The 25,305-nt window shown below is 26.1% G+C and overlaps 2 protein-coding genes across 2 annotated transcripts; both read right to left on the reverse strand.

Moving 5' to 3' along the window:
- Positions 1 to 2,824: 2,824 nt before the first annotated feature.
- On the reverse strand, positions 2,825 to 4,740 carry LOC113852874 (pentatricopeptide repeat-containing protein At1g43980, mitochondrial). The gene has a single exon (XM_027483264.1). It carries the CDS (start codon positions 4,738 to 4,740, stop codon positions 2,851 to 2,853), a length of 1,890 nt encoding a protein of 629 aa, XP_027339065.1. The 3' UTR covers positions 2,825 to 2,850.
- Positions 4,741 to 7,520: 2,780 nt separating this feature from the next.
- On the reverse strand, positions 7,521 to 11,069 carry LOC113852690 (putative pentatricopeptide repeat-containing protein At1g77010, mitochondrial). The gene has a single exon (XM_027483033.1). It carries the CDS (start codon positions 11,053 to 11,055, stop codon positions 9,007 to 9,009), a length of 2,049 nt encoding a protein of 682 aa, XP_027338834.1. The 5' UTR covers positions 11,056 to 11,069; the 3' UTR covers positions 7,521 to 9,006.
- Between the last annotated feature and the right edge of the window lie 14,236 nt (positions 11,070 to 25,305).

Genomic DNA, 25,305 nt, shown 5'->3' on the forward strand with positions numbered 1-25,305 from the left:
AAGATCAGTTTTTTTTTATTAAATAAAAGTTTATTTGTTGAAAAGATAAGTTTTAAATTATTTTAAATGTTTTCTAAATCTAAGAATTTGTCTTGCCTAAATAAATAATTTTATTATTATTATCATTACTATTATATATATGTTTACATTTAGATAATATTTTTAAAAAAATAAGTCAAAAGAAAAATTTATTAAGAAAATTTCCATTATTAAATCATTAAAGAAGAATAAAGCATAAAAAATTTCTTTATTATATAAAAATAAAATTAAAGAGATAAGATTTATGAAATTAAAAAAATGTGAAAATAAATTATAGAATAAACTATTAATTTTATATAGTATATCAAATTTATATTTATAAAAAAATTTATATATAAATTTCTAATATTAAAAATATATAAATTATAATTAAATTTTTTTTAAAATATATATAAAAATATTTAATGCAAGAGAAATCACCCCATACATTATAAAAGAAAAAAAAAGTAAAACCCTTATTCTTAAATAATATAAGATTCAATGTCATACTTCCCCTCATATCCTTCTATTTATTTAACGAGATTGATGTGGCATGAAATAAATATTTTTCACAAATTTAACACACCAAAGTTAATTAGTTAAATATTAACTAAAAGAATGAAAAAAGAGTAACTGTTAATAATGTTATATAATTTTCGTCAAATTACGATGTGTACTATTTACAATTTCTCTTCCATAACTCACTAACCCCCTATCTAATTAACACCCTAGCCGTCTTAATTAACCTCCCAACTTCTAATTAGTCTCATTTAGGTTTGTTACAATACTTTATAGTTTAGGTGTACAATTTAACCTGACAACAAAAATTTCAACTTCCACCTTTAAGATTGACTTTATTTATTTCGTTAAAGTTAATTATATTTTTAGTTTTGATAAAAGTAACACTTTTTAAAATTAATTTTTAATTTTTTTATTAAAATTTAATCTCTTATATTTTTAAATAAGTGAAGTTTAATTCAGAACTATAATATCATTATTACTTTCAATATTTTATTATTTAAAAATTAGATAAATTCTCTAGTATACTTAAACATTCAGAGGATTATCGATGCCTTTTTTAGATAAACAGATCTTATTCATTTATTTTTAGATGATATTTAATATTTTTTATTATAAACTTTTTATTGCAAAACAATCCTTCTAATATCAACCATCAATAAGAAAAAACAGATTTATATCATCAAAAATTTACATGATGAAACTGAAGTCTTACCAAACCGGAAAACATGATTCTTGATCTGCTCCACGATGCTGGTGCGATGGAGTTCTCGCTTGCCAAGTCTGAAACGATCCTCAGTCCTTTCATCAATGGCACCGATTCTGACATCCTTTAGATCGCGAATGCCGTTATCGACGTGATCCAAAAGTTCATTGCACAAGGTTATCTTCGCGGTGAGGCAGACTTTGACGGCGCTACGGCGGAGGCCGAAACAATGTGACAGAGTTGCTGGTGTTTAAGATGCTTTTCTGCCATAACATCAATTTTGATGCAAATTCATGGTGAATGTTTGCTTCTCATTGTAAGAACATGCTATGATATATATGTCGTGAGTAAGAACGTAGTTAATCAGACGAGTGCGTAAGCGTCATTGATTCAAACGTTGATGACTGTGTTAAGGAGAATGGAGACAAATTTGTCCTTGGTTTCGATTCTGTTGATTGCGGTGGCTTAATTGATGGAGCCAATGTAAAAATCTATTGTGGATATTTAGATGATGCAGTTTGTGCAAGGGTTTATTGAGAATTAAACAAATAAGGCATTGATGATTTTTCTCTTGCTACCAGATCTGCTGAAGGGAGGATTGAAAAAAAAAACAATAAGGCATATTTCATATATGGTGGTAGGGAGGGTATGGCCTCTCATCAGCGGTAGGAAGATCTAAGTTACGAATTAAGAGAGAATCTTGAAACTTACTTGAAGGTTACCGAGGGAAAGGAATTTGTGGGAGGAGGGCTGAGGATTATAGAAGAGTGGATTATGTTGGGATTCATCATTAATTTTTAAAATAATATAAATATTTTTAAATACTTTTTGTAATATTAATTTTTAAAATAATAAAAATTTAAACTAATTAAATAACGTAATAGTGATAAATTAGAATTTTATTATTCAACTTATCACTTAATAGATGAACAATAAAAGATTAATTTTAAATATTTTAAAAATGTCAAAAATTAAAATTTAATAGCAAAATTTAAACAGCAATTCTAAGTGTGCAACTTTTATAAAAACTAAAATATAATTATGTTTTGTTATTGTTTCTTTTTGTGACAGTTAATAAGAAACTGACCTATGCATAATTAAAATGTATTAAAGCCTTCTTAAATTGAAAAACAAATTAAAAAGAATGCTAATGAATGTCCTTGGAACAGTAGTTAAAGAATTAAAAATAAAAAAGTTATAAAAAAATACTAATAATATATCCACTTTGTAATTTTCAATAAAATCTTATTATGATTTTTAATAAAATCAGAATGCTGTATTGTTTTAATTTTTCGATCATATAATATTTTTATAAAGTAATATATTTGTTATTTAATTGATAAATGACGTGACATTCCATAATTCACTAATAACCCATTTTAAAATGAATCTACATTTCTGAAATGGATCAATAGTGAAGAATAAGGGATCACGTAATTAACAATTTCTTTCAGGGTAGATAAGGTCAAACAACATCTTTTGACATTATAAAGAATGAATGTAATTTGCATTACCAATCGTAGTTTATAAGGCACTTCAATGCAACATCCACATATCCTGCCAACTGCCACAACTTTCCTTCTTTTTTAACTAGGCCTATACAAGTTTTAAAGATTACCTTCAGTCTCCATCTCCCAGACCAGTAAATTCAATAGCAGATAAAGATCCTTGCCACCATAATGTTGTAATTGATTTGAAGAAAAAGTGTATACATGATTTTTTATTCCAACCCAACTGTATCCGATGAACTCTTTAGTACCTCTATTTTCCACAGCCTTCCTCATTCTAACCATGCTCTCCCATCTACCCCTTATTTGATATGCCTCAGCCAAAACCAAGTAAGGTAAGGATGTCTGCGGTTCCCTATCCATTATTTTCTTTGCAACTCTTTCAATAACTAGCAGATCTCCATAAGTTGCACATGCAGAAAGAATTGACCTCCAAATATCAGAGTTTGTTCTATATGGCATTGTTTCTAGTATGTCAATGGCTTCTTTGAGCTTACCAGCTTTACTCAACATCTCTACGATGCAAGCATAATGTTCTTCCCCCGGTTTTACTCCAAATTCCATCTCCATTGAGGAAAATATTTCAATTCCTTCATCAACCAAACTCCCATAGCTGCATGCTAGTAGAACTGCAGTAAGTGTTATTCTATCTGGTTCTATGCCTTCTCTAATCAATTCCCTGAAGAGGTCCATGGTCACAGACACTTTGCCATTGTAAGTCAGTCCCATCATTATAGTGTTCCATGATACAAGATCTTTTACTTTCATTGAATTGAAGATATTCAAGGCATCATCAATAAATCCAAATTTAGCATACATATCAACAAGTGAATTGGCAACAACTGCATCTAACTCGAAACCCAATTTAGGAACCAAAGAATGGATTTGATTACCCATTTCTACTGGTAAGAAAATTGAAACAGAACTCGGAAGACAGCTAACCATGTATTCTGTTGGCCTGATATTCTTCCTCAGTGTCAGCACAAAAAGTTGTAAAGCATCTTCCCCTAAATCATGTCGAGCATAGCACGAAATCATGGAATTGCACAGAGCCGAATCCCATTGACCTTGTTCCTCAAAGAGCCTGACAGAATCCTCCAATCTGTTGCATTTGGAAAAGAAGTCAATAGCAGCACTTGACACAATGCTATTATAAACAAATCCCATCTTGAAACAAAAGGCAAAAACTTGCTTACCCTTGTCCAAATCTCGCAAGTTAGAACAGACACTCATCAATATTGAACACGTAAACTCGTCAAGTAACAACTCCATAGCTCTCATGTTATAGAACTGTTCTAAAGCCAGCTCATGGTATCCAGCTCTATGAAAGGCCCAGATCAAAGAGTTCCAAGATATGACATCAAATTGCTTCATAGTCAAAATCACACCAAAAGCACAATCAACAAGACCAAGCTTCCCATACATAGTTATCAACGAATTCCCAAGTACTACATTAGACAAATCTATCCCACTTCTGATCATCCTACAATGAATCTGCTTAGCATGACAGGGACTAGACACAAGTGACATCAAAATGGAGAAAGTGAACCCACTTGGTCTCACACCATTACCTTGCATTTCAACAAAAAGTTCCAAGGCATGACTAACAAACCCATGAGAAGCATAACCTGAAATCAATGAGTTCCAACTAACAGCATCTCTAACGGGCATTGCATCAAACACGTGGCGGGCCCTGCCAAGCTGGCCACTTTTGAGCAACCCTTTCATGCAAATGTTCCAGGACGTGGAGTTCTTGTGAGAAATATCATCAAACACCTTCAATGCATCGTTAATGTGACCGAACTCAGAGTAGAGATCAAGACAGCGATTACCCAAATAGGTGTAGGTGTTAAGACCTAGTTTGAGGAAGTGGGCATGCACGGTTTTGACAAGGTTAAGGGATTTATGGGATAAACAGTGCTCTAGGAGAAGAGAGCAATAAGAAAGAGTAGTGTGAGGAGCTTGCGTTTGCTTCAAAATGGGGTACATGCAAATGTTAATGCCACGCCCACTGGCACATTTGAGAGTTAGCGAGAGCACCCCAACGTGTGGTATCTAAAGTTAATGGTGATCGTTGTGAAGTTGGGATTAAGTTCTGTTGAAGGTAAAATATGGGAACGTTAATATTTTTATAATAACCGAGTCATGAACTTGCGATCAAACGATAGCTTTGACTTGGAAAGCTAAAAATGGTTTTCCATTAAACTCGCTGTGTTTATCATGTTTATAAATAAATATTTTTAACTTTTAATTTATCCTAGTCGATCTTTATCCTGAATATTAAACGATTAACTGTAAAATGATTGGGAATGTTGATTTAAGTTAAATTTTAGTGGTTTTTTAGAAAATAATTTTTTCTCATTTTTAAATCACAAATGATAAATTAAAATGGTGGTTTGAGAAAATAAGTAAAAATTATTTAAAATTAAAAAAAGTAAACTGTTAAGACTAAATTAAACGTTGAATCGTTTCATCATTAGTGGATAAATTTAAAATAGAGTATTTATTTGCAAAAAGAAATTAAGTTTGTGGAGTGTTCATCGTTTTTTTTCTCCCACGATTTAGAAAGAAGTGATCCACACACCCAATAGTCATTTACATAGTGGGAGGTAGAGAGATTCATACAAAATTAATTTTAAAGTAAAAATCTCGTTTAAAAAGGAAAATCAAACGTGTTGGAACAAAAAAGTTGCAAAACCTTCTCTTGCAAAGATCGGTTTGACCCTCCCAACTGCAAATATAAATACCTCATTTGTTTGTGGCCTTAAAGTGGTAAAAAACCTATTTATCAACTAACCTTAACCCATGTAAATTAGGGTTAAAAAAATTTGTGGACTAAAAAGTTTATTAATTTATAAGTTTATATCGTTAAAAAGTCCACAGATCAAAGTTAGGGTCAAGATTTTATAGATAAAAAATTTATATATTTTTAAAAATTAGATTTAAAAAAATTTAATATAAATTGAGATAATTATTAGAATATTTAGTAAAAATATTTATTTTATATAACATTTTTTATAATAAACTTATAGTTCAATAAAATTATTTAGAAAAGAAAAAAATAAAATTTATATAATATTAAATATTCATAATGATTGTTGTTATTAAATAAAATTAATAAAAATAACAATTATTATATGAATTTAACAATTTTTTATATAATTTTTATCTATATTAGTAATAATTATTAAATAATTGTAATAATTTTTTTATATAATGTTATAAATAAATTTTAAAATATTATTTGAATATTAATTATAAATTTTTTATATTATAAAATTTTTATATTATTATTTTCTTAATTTAATTTCATAAAATTATTATAAATATTTTTTTTAAGATCATATTTTATTTATGTAAAAATATCTTATATTTAATAAATAAAGTAACAGTAAACATATAAAATTGACAATAAAACATAACAAAATTTGTTAAATATAATGAATAAAAGTTAATATGTTAAAAAAAGTAAATAAACATTTTTATCGTAAAAATTATAAATATAGAATATTTTACATTATAAAATTTATGAATTCAAAAAAGTAACATATGAATATAGTAAGAATTAATGAATGTTTACAAATTTAAATTTTGATTTATTTTATTTTAAAAAATTATATTTAAATTAAAATAATTTGTGTTTCTAAATTTTTATCTTAATAAAATATTGTAATAAAATTTAACATAAAATTTTAAACTAAATGCAATATATAATACTTAATTTTATTTTATACATTAATTTATTATTTTAAACTCATAAATATACATAAAATTAAATACACTATAGTATTAATGTAATATAAAAAAATAGTATATATATGATAGATTAACTGATAATTTAATTTTTTTTATTTATATGTTGATTTATATAAATATTTACTAATTATTGAATTTTAAGTGTCAATTAACAATATATTTTTTTAATAATAAAAATCTATCTATACCTATATATCTATATAAAATTTATTAAAATTAATCATTTAAGATTTTATAATTATTAAATTAATCATTTAAGATTTCACATATTTATATTTATATTAAAAATAATCATACCATGTATAAATCTAAGTTATAATAAATCTATAATTATTAAAAGTCATTAAAAAATATTTAAACATACTAGAACTGATTAAATTTATTAAAATAATTATTATTTAGTCAAAAATATTTAATACTTATTCTTAATTAAAATCATAAATTATTAACATACTATATTAAATTTAATTAATAAAATTAAACAAATACAAAAGCTAAATTTAATTTAATTTTATAATATAATTATATTTGATATTATTTTTATGATAAAATTTTAATATATTGAATAAATATTTTTTTATTTTTAAAATTATTTTTTATATTTTAAATATAATTTTTAATTTATTTAAATAAAATAATTAAATAAATATTATAAAAAATAATATAATAGTTATTACTTTGTAAAATAAGTAGACTAGTCCACTCCTACCCGATTCTAGCTCACTATTTTCTTTATTTTGAAGCTTAGAGATAATGTAAATTCACTAATTATAATGCTTTAAAAAAATAAGACTATATAAGGAGTAACATGATAAGACTTTCCATTTTGACAGCTCTACCATTATTATTATCTTTTTGTAATTTTGTTACGAAACACTTTATATTTGTTTTCTTGATGATATTTATTTTTAATTCAAAATTAATTACTAACTAAAACAAAATTGCATTAAAATCGATACCTAGTGATGGGTTTGGATCTTTATACAAATAACAGGGAGTTTTAGTATAATTGTTTGTCTTTTTTATCCTACAACATGGAAGAGAACATAAGAGGATTCAAATTCCTTCATATAACAATAATCCAGTAAAATAAAATAAATACTTTTTTTCTACAATCGAGACAATACAGCAACCTTCTTATTATAGTTAAGTCAACCTATTTAACATAGGTGTCAACCCCTGTTGTATTACGTTAACAAATACAATAGTAAAGTTTCTGTGAGCACTCAACTGAACCATCCTAATGCTGTGTAGCTCTAAGACAACCAATATTTGCAACATTTTGGCGAATATATTAGTCTTCTGGTTAAACTACAATTGAAGTACAATACATATATTGCCTCACGTCAGTTGCCAGCAATGAGATTTTCTAATAGCATCCCATGTGTGGGAATAATGAAATTTACCTCAATTCCCAACGCTCCAGCGAAATGTACAAGATTTTGTCGTGCCAACAAACACAAGTGAAGAAATAATAGCCACGTTTTCTGATCAAGCATGAAGCCAATTCCATCCTCTCATAGGACAAAAAAAAAAGTATTGCAACCGGTAGGTTATTAGCCTCAGTTATTATTCTCGTGCCATATCAATGTACAAGCCTTCCAATAGGAAACAAAAAAAATTGAGAATAAAATTATGCAATCATGTGCAATTTCAAATAAGAAAGTTTTACCCTGGTTCCTCAACTTCAGTATTTCCTTCCAACTCCTGATGCAACTTTAGGGAGACTTAGCATACAATAGATAGCAGTAGCAAATGAAAGGAACCAGCATTTGCATAAAATTCCAAATATGCGTTGTAAGTCAGATCAGAGGCTTTGCTCCAACCAGATAGTTTTTTGCACCCCAATGCAACTTCCTGTAATATTTTGCAACAGTCTGCAAAGACCAACTTTCACTAATATTAGCTGTGCTCCAAATTTACACCCAAATCACAACTGGGCAGTGCTCTTAGTCTTAGCATAGGAAGAAGATTGCTATGGTACAATCATATGACACATTTCCTCTCCCATCAATATCAAATTCAGTTTTGAGATAACGTATCCAACAACTGCAGGTTTTCTTGACTACGTAAAATGAACCTTGGATTTGAGCTCCATACAAGCGCTAAACTCAGGCCAACGATGTAGACAACATTACATTCTTTGTTTGCTGGTTATGTTTATGTCACATGACCAAAAGAATATGACATCTAAGTGCCAATTTCTTTTTCCAATTTTAGGCAGTTAACAGTCCAACACTCAAGGCATTACATGTGTTTGAGTAAAATGTGCTCCCTGGCCCCAGCCTCCTGCTAGATCATTCGCAACACTGTTAGTGAAAAACAGACTCAATTAAACTCAAGCCATGTACTTTTAAACTGTTCATTCTCTTCAAATCAGTCAAAGCTACAAACAGCCCAAGAGTCCAGGAAACTAATAGTGGTTCCAAGCTTATTTCAATCAGGAGTTGTCCACCCTCAGATTGAGCTCCATACAACAGTCTTAGCAGAATTTCTCATTCAACAATCTGCCCAACTGCAACCAGGAATCTTCTGAACATGCTTACCTCTCATCAACTCTCTTACTTGTGCTGATTCTTCCCAGTCCTCAGAAGATGCAAGAATGTTAGATAATTGTATATAAGCACCTGGATTTTCAGGATCAAGCTGAATAATTTTCTCTGCAGCCATCTTGCCAATGCTCTTGTTTCCATGGGCTATGCAGCCTCGCAGTACTGACAACCACATGTTCGCATCAGCCTGAAAAGGCATCTCTTCAATAAGATTCATTGCTTCCTCAAAGCAACCAGCTCGTGCAAAAAGGTCAACCATACAAGAGTAATGTTCAATCCCCAGAGTTATATTATAGTTATGCTTCATAGTATGGAACACATTTCTTCCCTCTTCAACCAGACCACTATGATCACAGGCTGAAAGAACTGCAGTAAAAGTAACAGCAGAAGGCCTCACACCACTGCACCTCATTTCGCTAAAGAGTGTCAATGCTTCAAAACCATATCCATTTGTGGCATATCCCATCAACATTGTATTCCATGAAACTTCATCAGATTTCATCATTCCATCAAAAAATTTACGCCCTATCTCAACAAAACCACATTTACAATAAAAATCAACAAGGGAAGTAGAAATTATCTGGTCAGATTCAAGCCCAAGGGTAACGGCTTTACCAAAGACCTGCTCACCAAGCTCAAGGAATGATTTGCTGGCACAAGCACTGATAACACTGGAAAAGCTAAACTTGTCCATTTTCAAGTCCCGCTTATTCATCTGACAAAAAATATCTAATGCTTCACTTGGACATGCATTCTTAGTCAGGCCAACTAGGATTGAATTCCATGAAATTAAGGTTTTACTAGACATTGTGTTAAAAATCTGTTTTGCATCTTCGATTCTTCCACAATTAGAATACACAGTGATCATAGTATTAAGCAATATCATATCATAAGCTTTGAGCTCACTGAACAACTTGCAAGCTTCATAATGGCTTTGACACTTGGAGTAGGCATCAAGTAGAGCACTACCAACCACTATATCATGAATTACCCCAGCTCTACAAGCAAAGGCATGCATTTGCTCAACAAGTTCAATAAGAAGTAAGCTACTACTTGCACTCAAAATGTTAACAACGGCAGAGATATCTCCCCAAACCCCATTCCTGCGCATTCTATTGAAAAGAACCAAGGCTTCTATTTCCTCACCATTGGATACATAACTCGAAATAATGGAGTTCCACAACACAGCACATGGATCAACCTTACTCTCAAAAGCCCTTCTTGCATCTCCTATTCTTCCGGCATTTGCATAACCAGATATCAAAGCTGACAGAGAGAAATCATCCACTTCCCTCACAAAACTCATAACACGAGCAGCACTATCCAAATCACCACATTTCCCATACAAATTAATCAGTGAGCTGCACAAGACCTTGTCAAGTTCTTCCAATCCCAGGCCATCAATGAAAACACGTGCATGGACTTGTTTCCCACAGTTGAGAGCCAATAACTCAGCACATGCGCCAAGAACAGTTGCCAACACAAAAGCATCCCGGTACAGCATTTGCAAAGGGTCAGAATTCATGTTCTTGAATAGTAACAGTGCTTTCCTCGGATGCCCATGTCGGGAATAACCATGAATGATGGAATTCCAGACAAGGTGGTTCTTTGAGGGCATGGCATTGAAGAGAGAATGAGCTAGTTGAAGGTGACCACACTTGGCAAATGAAGAAACGACCATGTTCCAGGAGTAGTGAGTCTTGTGAGGCATGGCATGGAACAAGTGGAGGGACATGTGGGTGGCGCCTGAGTTGAGGTAGGCTTGGATGAGTGTGTTCCATGAGAAAGCATTTGTGTGGGGCATTTCGTCGAACAAGTTAGACGCATCGTGGAGACAGCCGTGGCCCGAGTATAACTGGAGAAGCCGGTTCGCAATAGCGAGGGAGGAATTAAGAATACCGGTTTTAAGGAATGCCACGTGGAGTTGTCTCCCTTCACAAATGGAGGACCATGACTGAAACGTGCGGGCCAGGCCATGCAATTCCACCATCCTCATTCTCCGCGCTTCTCAACCATTCTCAATTCTTTGCTTATTTATATTCAACTCTATCAATTAATGGGTTGATTCTTAATTACAATTTTTTTTAATATATATATAGCAGGCGCAAAACTTAAGTACTTACATAATTTAATAATTTTTTATAAAATTTGAATATATTAATTTAATTATTGAATTTTTTGTATTATTTGTGTGATATGCGTATTAAATTTCATATAATTTATATATTTATAAACATCTCTAAAATTTAATATTTTTGCATATTTTACCAATATATATATATATATATATATAAAAGAGAAGAGAAGAGAAGAGAGAAATAAGAAGGAAAGAGAAAAAGGGGTAAGTCTTGGTAGAATTGGAATTATCACGACTTGAATCTCTTCAAAAATAAAATAGTTAAAAGACTATATGTATATGCAAGACAAAAATTTAAAAAAGTATAAGCAGAAGGATCCTATTAAACAATATATATATATAATTAACTATATTTACTTATTACTAAGTGTATTAAATTTTGAAACGTAACTTTATCTACTTATTACTCTATACCTTAAAATTCAGAATATATAAAGTCATTCGTATTGACTCCACTTACTTATTATTCTATGCAAAAAAATTTAAAATGTATATTTTATGAATTAAAATTATATTTTATCACACTTATTATGTTTTAATTGTATTTAAAGAATATTTATTAATATTGATGGTTATATTATGTTACTAACGGTAATATAAATATTTATACTATAAATTAGCTTAAATTACCAAAATTAAACTTACAAAATTATTAGTTTATAATATATGTTGTTAAATTAAATTTATAATAAAAGATATTTAAATTATTTTATTAATTCATTAAAATAATTTACATTTTAATATGTACTTCAAATATTAAAATATAATTTGAATAAAAAAACACATTTAAAAAATTATTTATTTATATTATATATTGTTAAATTAAATTTCTAAAGAAAATACAATTTTACATGTTTAAATTATTTTATTAAATATTTTAATATTTACTAACAATACTAAATTGTAATTTAATTTAAAAGTACTACATTTATCAAATTATTAACTTATAATATATATTGTTAAATTAAATATCTAATGAAAAGACAAGTTTATAAATTTAAAATATTTTATTAATTATTTTAATATAATATATAGTTTAATATATATTTTAAAAACTAAAACTTACTTTAAAATGAAATAAATTATACTTATCTAATTATTAGTTTATATTATATATTATTAAGATCAAATAAAATAATTTAAAATTACTTTCATAATTTGCATAATTTATAAATTATAATCATAATTAATTCATGCTTATTATTTTTGAATTGTATTTAAGAAAAATTTATTAGAATTGATAATTATATAATGTTAAAAATAACAATAGCAAAACTACTGTAAATAATATTTAATAAAAAATATTATAATTTATTATAAATAATTTAAACGAATTTCAAAATTTTCTATGTTAAATGTTGAAAATAGAAAAAAAAATATTGGTTAAATTGTATAGAAATACTTTTAAAAAAAATTTATGAAGTTCTCAATTTATCTTTTAATTATAAATAAAAATATATCTTTGTTTTTAACTTCTATTTAACATTTGAATGTTAATTATTGTTTTATATTATATATTATTAAATTATATTTCTAATGAAAAGATAAGTAAACTGTCATACAAATGAAAAGACAACTTTTATTATATTAATTTTTTATTTTCTGATTTTTCATATATCACTGAGTAGGACTTCATCTTTACTTATATAAGTCATGTTTACACAAATTTTAAAAACTTTCTCACATTTCTTTCTATTTTCATCTTTTTTCTTTATATTTTGCAATCATGTCAGCTGTCAAGAATTACCTATCTACGTAAGTACGTGCATTTTCGAGTTTGATATTTTTTGTTTTATTTCACTAAATTGTGTTATAAATTTTAATTTAATTTTTCAAGTAAGCATAAAGATGTATTTTTTTTAAATGATATCATGTATTAAATTTTATTATTAACTGATTAATTTGTATCAAATTTATCACTATTTTTTATGCTTTTGTAAGAGAACAACAAGTTGCAATGAAAATAAATTGACTTTTCTTAATGATTTGAATTCAACAACAGATGATTGTATCAAACCTATATCTCCAACTATGCAAGCAACAAATCAAAAAGAAAGAGGAAATTAATGTATAAATTATAAATTTGTAATGTATTTTTCAAATTTCTTAGATAATACAGTAATTTATGTTTGATATTTTCTTTTATGTTACAACTTGAAGAAGATGAAGTAAAAAATGAAGAATAAAAGGCAACAATAAAAGATTTAGAAGATTGAACCATTTTTATTGCAATATTGTATAATTACTTTTAATATTATGTAGAATTTGAAAAGTAAAATGTCATCAAACATTTAAATTTTTTATAAAATAATTTTGTTATCTTATTATATACATTTCTCTTACTTTATTATTATTATTATTATTATTATTATGTATTGACTTTATTTTTAACATAAAATTTGCCTAGATTTTATATGTGACTCATAAACTTTATATTATATCAATTTCTATAATTTTAATTTATATAAATATTAATATTTATATTAAATAAAATCATTCTTCTCTTTTAGTTTCTACCTAAATCTTAATTGAAAAAATTTTAACTACTATTTTTTTCTCTTCTTCAATTATTTTTATTTTTTTACAACTAATTTAATAGAAATTCATATATCATAATTATGTATAACTTATTAATGTAGACAATATTTTATTTATATTTTATATTTAATAATTATGATGATAATAATTGATAAATTGTAATTAAAGAAAATTTATTAAAAATGATGGTTATATTATGTTTAAAACGGCTATATTAATATTGTTGTGAATAACATGATGCATGATAAAAAATTGTTAAATTTTTAAATGTAAAAAATTTTAAAAATTTCATTCTGAAGTAAAATTATGCCTAATGAACGAAAATAGTTAAATAGTAAAAAAAATCTATTAATTTCTTAAGTAACATTTTAATTGATATTAATTTAAATTATTTTATGAAATACTATATATACGATCTATATTTTAATTTGTACTTCAAATACTAAAATGTACTTTGAATTAAAAAAAAAAAAACTACATTTATAAAGATAGTAGTTTATATTACATGTTGTTAAGTTAAATTTATGATGAATAGACAAATTTATATATTTAAATTATTTTATTAATTAGTTTAAAATAATCTATAGTTTGATATGTACTTTAAATTCTAAAATTTACTTTTGCACTAAAAAATTTACATTTACAAAATTATTATTTTATATTATATATTGTTAAATTAAATTTCTAATGAAAAGACAACTTTATAAATTAAAATACTATATATAAAATAAAATTAAAATTGTTAAAATAAGTTATAATATTTTGCATAATAAAAATAATTAATAGGAAAAAATATCTATAAATTTGTTGAGTTACCTTTTAATTAAAATAACATTATTTATTTACTTTAAGTTATGTTAAAATTCAACGTTATTTACTTTAATTTATGTTAAAATTTAAATGATATTAATTTAAATTATTTTAAAAATTAGTTTAATATAATTTATATTTTATTATATACTTCAAACATTAAAATATACTTTGAATTAAAAAATTACACTTACAAAATTATTAATTTAATATAATTTAAATCATGTATTTAATTTTATTTTTAACTGATTAATTTGTATCAAATTTATCATTATTTTCTTTAATACATCACAAGTAATTATTTACTTTTATGTTTTTCACGCTTTTGTAGAGAATAACAAGTTCTAATAAAGATAAATATATCACCGTTGTAGAATACACTAAATATATATAACAAAAAAGAGTTAATTAGTACTGATACAGTATTAATTAATAAAAATGTATTAGTATTTGTATTTTTCTGATTAAAAATTTATTATTTTTAATAAATTATAATTATGTTATTTTTATATATTGTTGTATAATAATTAACTAACTTAATTTATTTTTAAATTTCTATGTCACTAACTATTATTAAGGAATTAAATTATGATAACATAATTCTTTACTGTATCTTTGAGTTTGTGAACTTTGAAGATTTAAAAATTTGTTGTGAAAATAACATCTTAACAGGTATTTTGCTATAAAATTTTACTAAAATTGTTATATAATTTATATTTAATTTATCAATTAGTTTTCTAAATTTATTTATTTTATGAATAGATGTGATTAAGGTAAGATAAAAGAATGAGGGAATTAATGTATAAATTATAAATTTGTCATATATTGTTCAAACTTTTTAGATCATACAATAATTTAGAAGATTATATTTTCTATTAGGTAGCAACTTGAGAAAAATGAAACAAAAAATAGTGAACAAAAGACAATAATTGAGGATTTAGAAGATTGAATTATTTTTATTACAATATTGTATAAATACTTTTAATATTGTGTAGAATTTGAAAAGTAAAAATGTCACCAAATATTTTTGTCTTTTATAAAATTATTTTATCTTATTATATATGTATATATCTCATTCTTTGATTGGTATCATGCATATATCATTCATAATAACATAGATTATCCTTGGCAAGCTTTGATACCGTTATGAATAATGATGGCAGTAAGCTTACCATAGTCATAACTGTCATAATTGATTTCTCCAGTAGGAGAATGACTTCGGAGTTTGCTTCTAATAAGATCTCCGAAAGCTTTAGGAAGTCCATCTAGATATTTTTCTTTCCAATAGGCTTGGTTGCAATCTTCTCTGGTTAGGACCCTAGACATGAAGGTATCTTTATACCATTTGAAATGTTCTAAGGAATCACACCTGAGGTTTGAAAGGAGTTCACCTGATCTTTCTCTCCAAAGAGAAGGATCTCCTAGGAAATGTTGGGATATTGTATATAACAACGTATACACTGCATCAGGGAGACGCTCATTGTCACTAACAATAGTTTTTCCCTTATCATCAATTTTTACTACAGAGAGGATGTTTTCTCTATCAGCTTCAGTGAGATAATTATCCCACCAACCTTTGAGTTGGCCAGTAAAACCAGCTACAAGAATATACACAATGGTGTCTTCAAGCATATTTTGATTAGTAAAATAACTCATGGCGACAACCGACATGTTTTGGAGTTTGACAATGATATTATATTCAGATAATCCATCAATATTCCAAATATAAATATCATTAGAATTGAAACTTTGAATAAAATATTGTTTTTCTTCTAAAATAAGATCAGGAGTAGTAGCTCTATTATAATAAAACTTGGAAGAATTTTTCTAATTGTTGATAGGATTAATGGCTAAAACAGAATCTGTTTCAGAATAATGTTCTGAATCAGTTTTGGAAATAGCATTGACAGTTTTGGTAAGGGATCTAGTTCTAGGTTTAGCACTAGATTCTTCAGAGGTTTGAGGAGTGTCGGGAACAGTAGTAAGAAGACTAGTAATTTTACTAAGCAACTCATTCTGATTATCCTCATTTACTCTGATTTTTTCTCTCTGTCTGAGTTCTAAGATTTTTTGTTTAGCTTTGGCACTAATCTTAAATGGTTTGAACAAAAGTTTTTCTAATTGAGGTTGAGAGGATGAAGAAGCAATTTCTTCAACTTTAGGTTTGACAGGATTAACAGAGATTTTTTCTCCTAAAACCTGAAGGTACTTATTGGTATAATTGGCCTGTTCCATGAGGCCTTGGATGTCATTAAGAGTGATAGACTCTTCAGGGTTCTTTGATTTAAAAGGAATAGCAGTAACAGGGTTACCGCCCTTGTCTTTCAAATTAGGTAATTGGTATTGAGTAGTGGGTGGCAGTTCACTTTGAACAATTTGTCCATCTTTGATCTGCCAGGATATGACATTAGCAAAGGAGGTACTAATAATATTCTCTTACCAAGGATAATCTATGTTATTATGAATGGTATATGCATGATACCAATCAAAGAATAGGATGTTCTGTTTGATTTTTTCGAGAAATTGATAAAATTTCTCTTGGATATCTGACCTGTCTTTTCCCCTATACTTTTGAAAGAACCACTCTCTTTGAGGTTTCCATTCCTCAGAGTATAAATCTTTCCTAAGAGTTTCCTTATCAATAATGAATTTATGAGATAACATCATAAGACTCATTTAAGGAAGAGTAGGTTGGAGATTGGATACTCTGATGATCTTCTTCTTTTTCAGAAGTCTGGTAAACATTTCAAGGAATCCTAGAAGAAGTATTTAAACCCTATAGGTTTATGGAAGGATCATGGTTAATAGATCTGAGAATTTCTGATCTAGTAGATTGGGACCTATAAGAGAATGACCTCCTAGCAGAAGCGAAACTAGATCGACCACTGTAAGCATCGATTCCGGAAGAGAAGGGATTTCTCCTATCAAAGGTTATTTCAACTTTCCCAGAATTGTCCTGAGAAATATTTTCAATTTGAGGAGCAGGTCTAGGGACACAAGGCGAAGCCTTATCCAGGACCCACTTTTCTGGAAGGGAAACTTCATCCCACTTGATAATTCTAGGAAGAGAGACATTAGTCTTTGTCATATCAGTGATAAACAAAGTAGTCTCGCCTCTTTGAGGTTTGAGAAGGACCCTAGAAGCACAGGAGTTCATGGCCTTGTACTGAATCTTATATATTAAGGCTAGCCCATCGTAGACATAGGTATAGATGCTGCTATCCTAATGTGTCTTAGAGATGCTCGTCATAATGACTTCAACGATGCCCTTATAGGAATCGTTGAGACCAGCCTTGGTCAAGGACCAATTTATTTTAATTGTTTTCCTCAGTTATACAAATGGAACCTGAATTTTGGGATAAAAACCCATACAAAGCTATAACCAAAGTCTTCCCACCTGGATTTCATTTTAGACCTTATGCGGCAAATAAAACTAGGCAATTCTATGAGTTTATTTTAGTGGATTCAGACTATGTCTCCATCAAACACTATAAAGACCAAAAAGATCCTTCGATCATAACCCATTCCACAATCCAGATCTTAAAAGTTTTAACCCCAAAGGCTTTTGGAAAAAATCTGAACTCTTATAAAAAGTTTTCCCGACTTTTTAACCCAGTAGGATACAATTACTGGGATTATATAGATGCATGGACAAGAACTTTCTGGCTCCAAAATAAGCTTAACCGACATTCTTGGTTAATATATTTCAAGAAGAATCAGAGTTATGATTTTTCAAATTAGTTTCTCCAATGGTGGGACTATTTTGGGCCAATTGAAGAAATCCTTCCTACACCTGTCAAAGAAGGATACAGAATTTATAAGGGAAGATATCTGCGAGAATCAAGAATTCCAGCAAACCTCAAATACTTCTCTGACTTTGCCTTAGCATGGGTATTCTCATGGCAGTATAGATACGGCAAGACAGAAAATGAAGATACTCTCCCACTACTTCATAGATATTCCTTTGTGAAATGGTGGAATCAATTCAATGCTGACCATGCCGGTCCAGAAGGTGTTGCTGAATATTTTGGCAAGAATCCTAAATTATTAAATTTAGCAGATCCAGCAACATTTCAATTCCTAAATCAAAAATAAAAAATTGCAGCATTTTTATCAAGCTGTGATTCAAAAGAAAAGATGAAGAAAAATTTGCAAGATGTTCTTCTTCTCTTACAAAGCCAAGAAGAAGGAGAATCTTCTACAAAACAAGATACCAATATAGAAGAAATGTATCAAAATGAAGATGACTGCTTCGGCATTGACATCCAAGAGCTTTAAAACCAGTACTATAACAAATAGTTCTAGTTACCAACCGGAACTGTAGAAATAGTACTCAAATTTTTCTTTAAAAGGAGTCCTCGACCATGTTGTGAGGCACCCTTTGATTAAGCAAGTTTAGAGAGATTTAGAGAGAGAAGCTCTGAGAGAAACAATCCTTTGTAAGCTTTCCTCTTTGAAATCTTTTCAATAAAATTTGCTGTTTCAAATTATTTTTCTCTCTTCTCCCTCTTAGCCGGTTCTGTTCGGACTACCGTCGTCCGGCTTTCTTCCCTTCTCCCTTTACTAGATCTGTGCCGGTTATACCGCCGTTCTAGTTTCTTATGTTTTAATACATCATTTTACATTCTGCATTTTATTTAGTAGTCCTGCTACTGCCTACTTTCCTTTCAGCCTGTTATTTGTTTCTTTCCTTGATCCACTTCGGGTTATCTAGTATCAGAGCCTGATGGGGAAGTAGGAATATAACTGTTGATTATTTGTAACTATGTTCTTCTGGATCTGGACTTTAAATTTTTTTATGAAATTTCTGTAACAATGGTTTATAGGCTGGACAGCTGACAGGCCCTTCGGGTGAGACTTGTAATAGTCGTCTCTGTCTGTAACAACGCCACAAACTAATAGTTCTGAAATATTGCTTTTGTATAGTTCTTTATCTTATGAAAATCCTTTACTATAGCCACCAGCTTCTTATGTTCTTTGTTCCTTATATATATATATATATATATATATATATATATATATATATATATATATCTTATCTTATTATTACATATATTATGTATTGAGTTTGTTCTTAACATAAAATTTGTTTAAATTTTATATTATATCAACATCTGTAATTCTAATTGATATAAAAATTAATTTTTATATTAAATAAAATCATTATTGTCTTTTAGTTTCTATCCAAATCTTAATTGAAATTTTTTTAACTACTCTTTTTTCCTCTACTTTTATTATTTTAATTTTTTTTAAAAATAATTTAATAGGAATTAACTTATCATAATTATGTTTAACCTATTAATGTAGATAATATTTTATTTATATTTTATATTGTAATAATTACGATGACAAATTTAATTTTTTAAATTAAAAAATTAACAATATTTTTACTTAATAATTTTGTTGCAATTTTTTTTATAAAATATTATAATGATGATTATAAATTTAAAAATCTCAAATTAAAACTAATTAATTATAATAATTGAAATAAATTAAATATTATTAAATATCGTAACAATGAAAATGAGTATAATTTGATATTTAAATCTTTAGGTAACTGTTAGTTTTGTATATTTAATAATTTTATATTGTAATGAATGAATATGTAAAGAAAATATAATGTTTTAATTCCAAATTAAGTTTAAATTTTAGATTTAATTTATATATATATATATATATATATATATATATATATATATATATCATTTGTTTCAAAAGTTAATAAGCATTTCTCTTTATGTACTTCTAAAATTTTATGAGTATGAAGTTTAAATCTTCACAACTACCGAAAGACTTACAATCTAAAAAAGATTAAGATTAATGTTTAAAATATTATAAAAATATTCTTTATATTAACATATCAAATTATATTTATTTATTAGAATTATATATTCTCACTATATGATTATTCAAAATTTTTAAATTGAAATACAAGTTCTAATATTTTTGAAAATTTTACTTAGAGTATTCAATTACAAACATAGAGAATCATGTTTTCTAATAAAAAAAATTATTCATTTTGTGGACTTAAAGTTAGTTTCCAAGATGTAAATCAAAATACAGTATTATACATAAAAATATTAATTCAATACAAATATTTTTTATTAATATATGTTTATTATGTTATATTCTTAAAATTATAAATTTTTTAATTTTAAAAAATATTTAAATCAGGTTCACTAAATATTAACTTTTTGTTTTTGTAAGACTATGTGATATATCAAATATTAGACTACAGAGACAGAAATAAGGACATCACACAAAAATTATATCTGAAAGCAATTATTAAATCTCAAATACATCAGATATGCGTCAAAATTATTAGAACACATCTATTTTTTTAATGACAGTATAATATTTTAATGTGTATATATTAAATTTATATTTATATTTTTAAAATAATTACAGAGCTAATTAATATTTTAATGATGGTATAATATATATTTAAATTAAAATTTTATTTAGTTATTTATTAGTTTTTGTAAGATGCAACATATTATTAAATCTATTATTATCTTAATAAATATTATCTTAATTTTATTAATTCTATTATTATTACATTAACAAATAATTATTTAAAATTATTTCATATTTTAAAATTAATTTACTTCTTTATTTTAATTAGAGAATAATTATAAAAATTTATTCATGCATGTATTGGTATTAATATTATAAACTGTGATAATATTTGCTTATTTATTTATTAATATAATTTAATTATACACGTATAAAGTTTATCATAACTACTCTTATAATTAATATTTTATCATACAAATTATAAATTAAATTATATTTACTTATTTATTAATAATTTTTTAAAATTGTTGGTGATAAATCAAATCAAATCATTAAATAAGAGCTTATGTATCCTGTAAAATTATTGAATATTTTAAATTTTAATGGATTTACTCTCGATTACTTGCAACTCAAAGAATGAATGCTAATTATGCTACTTCGAAACATTAATCTAACATTAGAAATGTAAAATGGAACAAGACTCCTTATTAAGGACAATCATTAAATTATGTTGAATTATATTTGTCAAAACCTGTATTTAATCATAGTCAATTACAGGTTGCATTGTCTAAAATAATGTCAATAAAAGAAATAAAAATATTTATTATTAAAGAAGATAAACAAATATATAAATAGAAAAAATATTGTATAAAAAAATATTTCATAATCTTTCTTACTGTAATTATATTTAATATAATAAATTTTTTTATCATATTGATATATTTTTATATTTAAATTATATATTTTATATTTTAAAATAAATTAATTTAATAAAAATAAAATAAACCCGTACAACGCACGAGCATATTTACTAGTTAATAAGTATTTTTGCCTGAATATTTCTATGAGAATCCTAACGTATAGTTAATTTCGGACAATTATTTTAGGATCTTAATCTTTTATTTCATTGAATTAGTTTAAAGATCTCAATTTCTATTTATTATAACATATTAACTAATATATTATTTTTTCTTTTCATGTTGGTAACTTCATTAAAAAAATAAAAGTTCTCATTAAGAACTTTTCTATAAACTTCAAATAATTGTTTGCATGGTAATATCTTTTCTTGAGCTTCATATAATTCTTTATTTGATTCTACTTTCAAATTTGGATGTTCCTCGATATCAACCATTAGACAGAGATGAGTTTTACATTTGTTTTTCTTTTCTTATTTTTTGAATTGTTACCATTTAGATTTCTTCATTTGGATTGAATCTTTATTTACTTGAAACTTTTCTTCTTGTCTTTTGAATTTGGATGATCAAACTTGATATCTCCTAGTTTTTTACTTTCAAAGTAGATTATGTTAGACTTAGTTGATGAAAATTATTAGATTTTACCTTCCCACCATATATTGAGAGTTTGATCTTTCTTCTTTTCTTCTCATTATAGTCTTCAAATGTTTATGAACATATACTGCTTTGTGAATGTTGGAGCCAGTTCCATTGTTTGAAACTTATTTTTTCATTTGGTCCAGAAGACAATCATCTACCCTTTCTCTTTTCATGTCTCTAATTTTTATAAAGCTTATAATTCTTAAGAAAGTTAAAGAGTTCCTCAACTCTAATAAGTATTTACATAGATTTATTTTATATAATTATATAATATAATTTATATAAAAAATTTTAAATATATTTTTAGTTTTTATATATTTTTAATCTTAATTTATTTTTTAATATTTCAAAATTAACAGTTTCATGTTAAATTTTTTATTGGATAACGTCATTTTTAGGAATTAAAATAAATAAATTTTAAAAATTAGAGACTAAAAAACTTAAAAAAAATATTTTAGAGACTAAAATTAAAATATAAAAAATAGATACTAAAAATATATTTAAACCATAAAAAAGTATGTAAAAAATATTTATGTTAAATATATTAATACAAGTAAATGAGATTAGATACTAACAGTACTTATACTTATCAAATTTTGCAGTAAGAAAAATATGCTTCCTTATCTCTCGTACCCACTCAACCCCTCTTACTCTCCTCTCTTTTCTTTCCTCCCTCTCACTTAGTCTATTTCTTTCCTTTACTTCCCTATCTCTTCTTCATTCAGTCCCACCCAGTTTCCTTGCATATATTTAGCTTAAATGGATATTATATGACTTAAGCGAATTTTGCAAAAAATAAATTTCTTTCCTTTCTTTGCGATCGACCACATCTTTGTACTCATTATCTCTGTACCGATGTAAGTAAGTTGTTAGTTATTGAAAGAATTAAGATGAGTATATAGTATTTTCAACTTTTAAATATTATAATTTAAAATATGACAATACAATGATAGTACAATTATTTGAATGGTTAGATTTGGAAAATAAGTTTGCATGCTATTTGGGAGGGGATAATTAGGTGCACATGATATTCATGTGGGATAAATATAGTCTCTACGTTGCTATTCAAAGTAAAGATTATTTGATTTTATTTAATTTCTTAGTTTAGAGTATTTCTTTCAACTTTTTAACCTTAAATTTCAATCATAATTACTGAATCTATGAAATTTGTTATAAAAAATATAAAGAAAAGACTTAAATTACCTTAAAAAATAAAGATGAAAGATAATATATCTGAGAGAAGAGGATTAAATTTAATATAAATGTGAAGAAAACCTATGTTCAAAATTATTACAATTAGGTTTCTTTTTTTATATTATTTTTAAAAAACATTTCAAAGGATGAATTTTAAATATCTAATATTTTAATATTCTTAACCTAGAAAATATTCAAATAATTAAAATATAAATATTATAACTTTTAAAATTTATAATAACATGTTATCTTGTTAACTTATTTATGAGTCATACAATACACTTACATTATTTTTCATTATATTACGTCAATATTATTATTAGAAATAAAAAATTTGGGATCAAAACTTAAAAAAAATATAACAATTTTTTTTAACAAAACAATTTAAGGGTGTCGTTGAATGAATTATGAAAAAATAAAAGTTTATTTTAACATTAAGCAAAAGTTTTTATTTATATTTTAAATATATTTTTAAAAATGTATATATATAAAAGATTAAAAGTAAATTAAAATATAAATAATAACGTATAATATTACTTTTTAATTAATCAAATAATCAATTACTTTTAAAAGTATTAAAGAGAGTTTAGTTAAATTTATTTATAAAATAACATGTCATATTTTAAAAATTTATATCTTAAAAGATTATAATTAAGTATAAAAACTGATAATTTGACACTAAAAATTAGATTGGTTAATATAATAGATAAAACTAAAAATAATACAATAAATTATAAAATTAATATGTACTTAAATATTTGATAAATTAAATAATTGACTAAATTAGTTTAAATTACAATAAATATGAAAAAATTTAGATATAATGTTATGAATATTGTTAATTATTTTTAATTAAAAATAAATTTTTATTTTCATAATATGCATAATAAATATTAATATTAAAAATAAATACATATAATTTAATATTTTAATAAATAATTATTACTAGATAATATAAAAAATAGTAAATAATTTTAAGTTTAAATTTCTTTATTACTTATCATTATTAAAGTAAATTCATAATATAAAGAAAAGATTTAAAAATTTAATTTTAGTTAGCCAACGGTTAATTACATATGTTTAGGGTTTAGGGTTTACATATGTCTAACGGTAATGCCCCTCTTCTAGACTATATATTTAAGTTTATACCTCACTTGGAAAAGAGTTCGTGGGTGGGTTTTGTTCACTCCAAAGTTTATACCTCACTTGGAGAAGATTTCGTGGGTGGGTTTTGTTCACTCGAAAAGAAATTCAAGAAAACGAAGACATGGATGAAAAATGGAGCTTCACCTAGGTTTTCTCTTTACTTTTTTCTTTGCGTTGGACTTCTTTGTTGAAACCCTTTTTTTTTCTTCTTTGCTCTGTTGTTGAAAAATGTTTCAGTTTGACTTAAAAATTTAAAAATTTTGTGTTGTGATCATATTGTTTTTGGTCTATTACAACTAAATATATTGATTTTCATATAAGTTATTGATTTGCTTCAAACTGCAACATTTTGACACATTATGATTGACAAAACCGTTTCTAAATTTAACTTTTATTACTCTAATATATTAATTTTTACGTTGTTCAATTCCTAATCAGAGAATTATTTCTATTGGAAGAATTTCTTCGTCTTTTCATGATAAATAAATCCTAACACGCCTCCAGATATGAGCACAAGAATGCTTTTGTGCAGAAAAATCAGAAGACAGACACAAACACACTTTATCTTTGA

Source organism: Abrus precatorius, unplaced genomic scaffold (genome assembly GCF_003935025.1).
Source record: "Abrus precatorius isolate BTA unplaced genomic scaffold, Abrus_2018 Scaffold10, whole genome shotgun sequence".
NCBI classification, from domain to species: Eukaryota; Viridiplantae; Streptophyta; class Magnoliopsida; order Fabales; family Fabaceae; genus Abrus; species Abrus precatorius.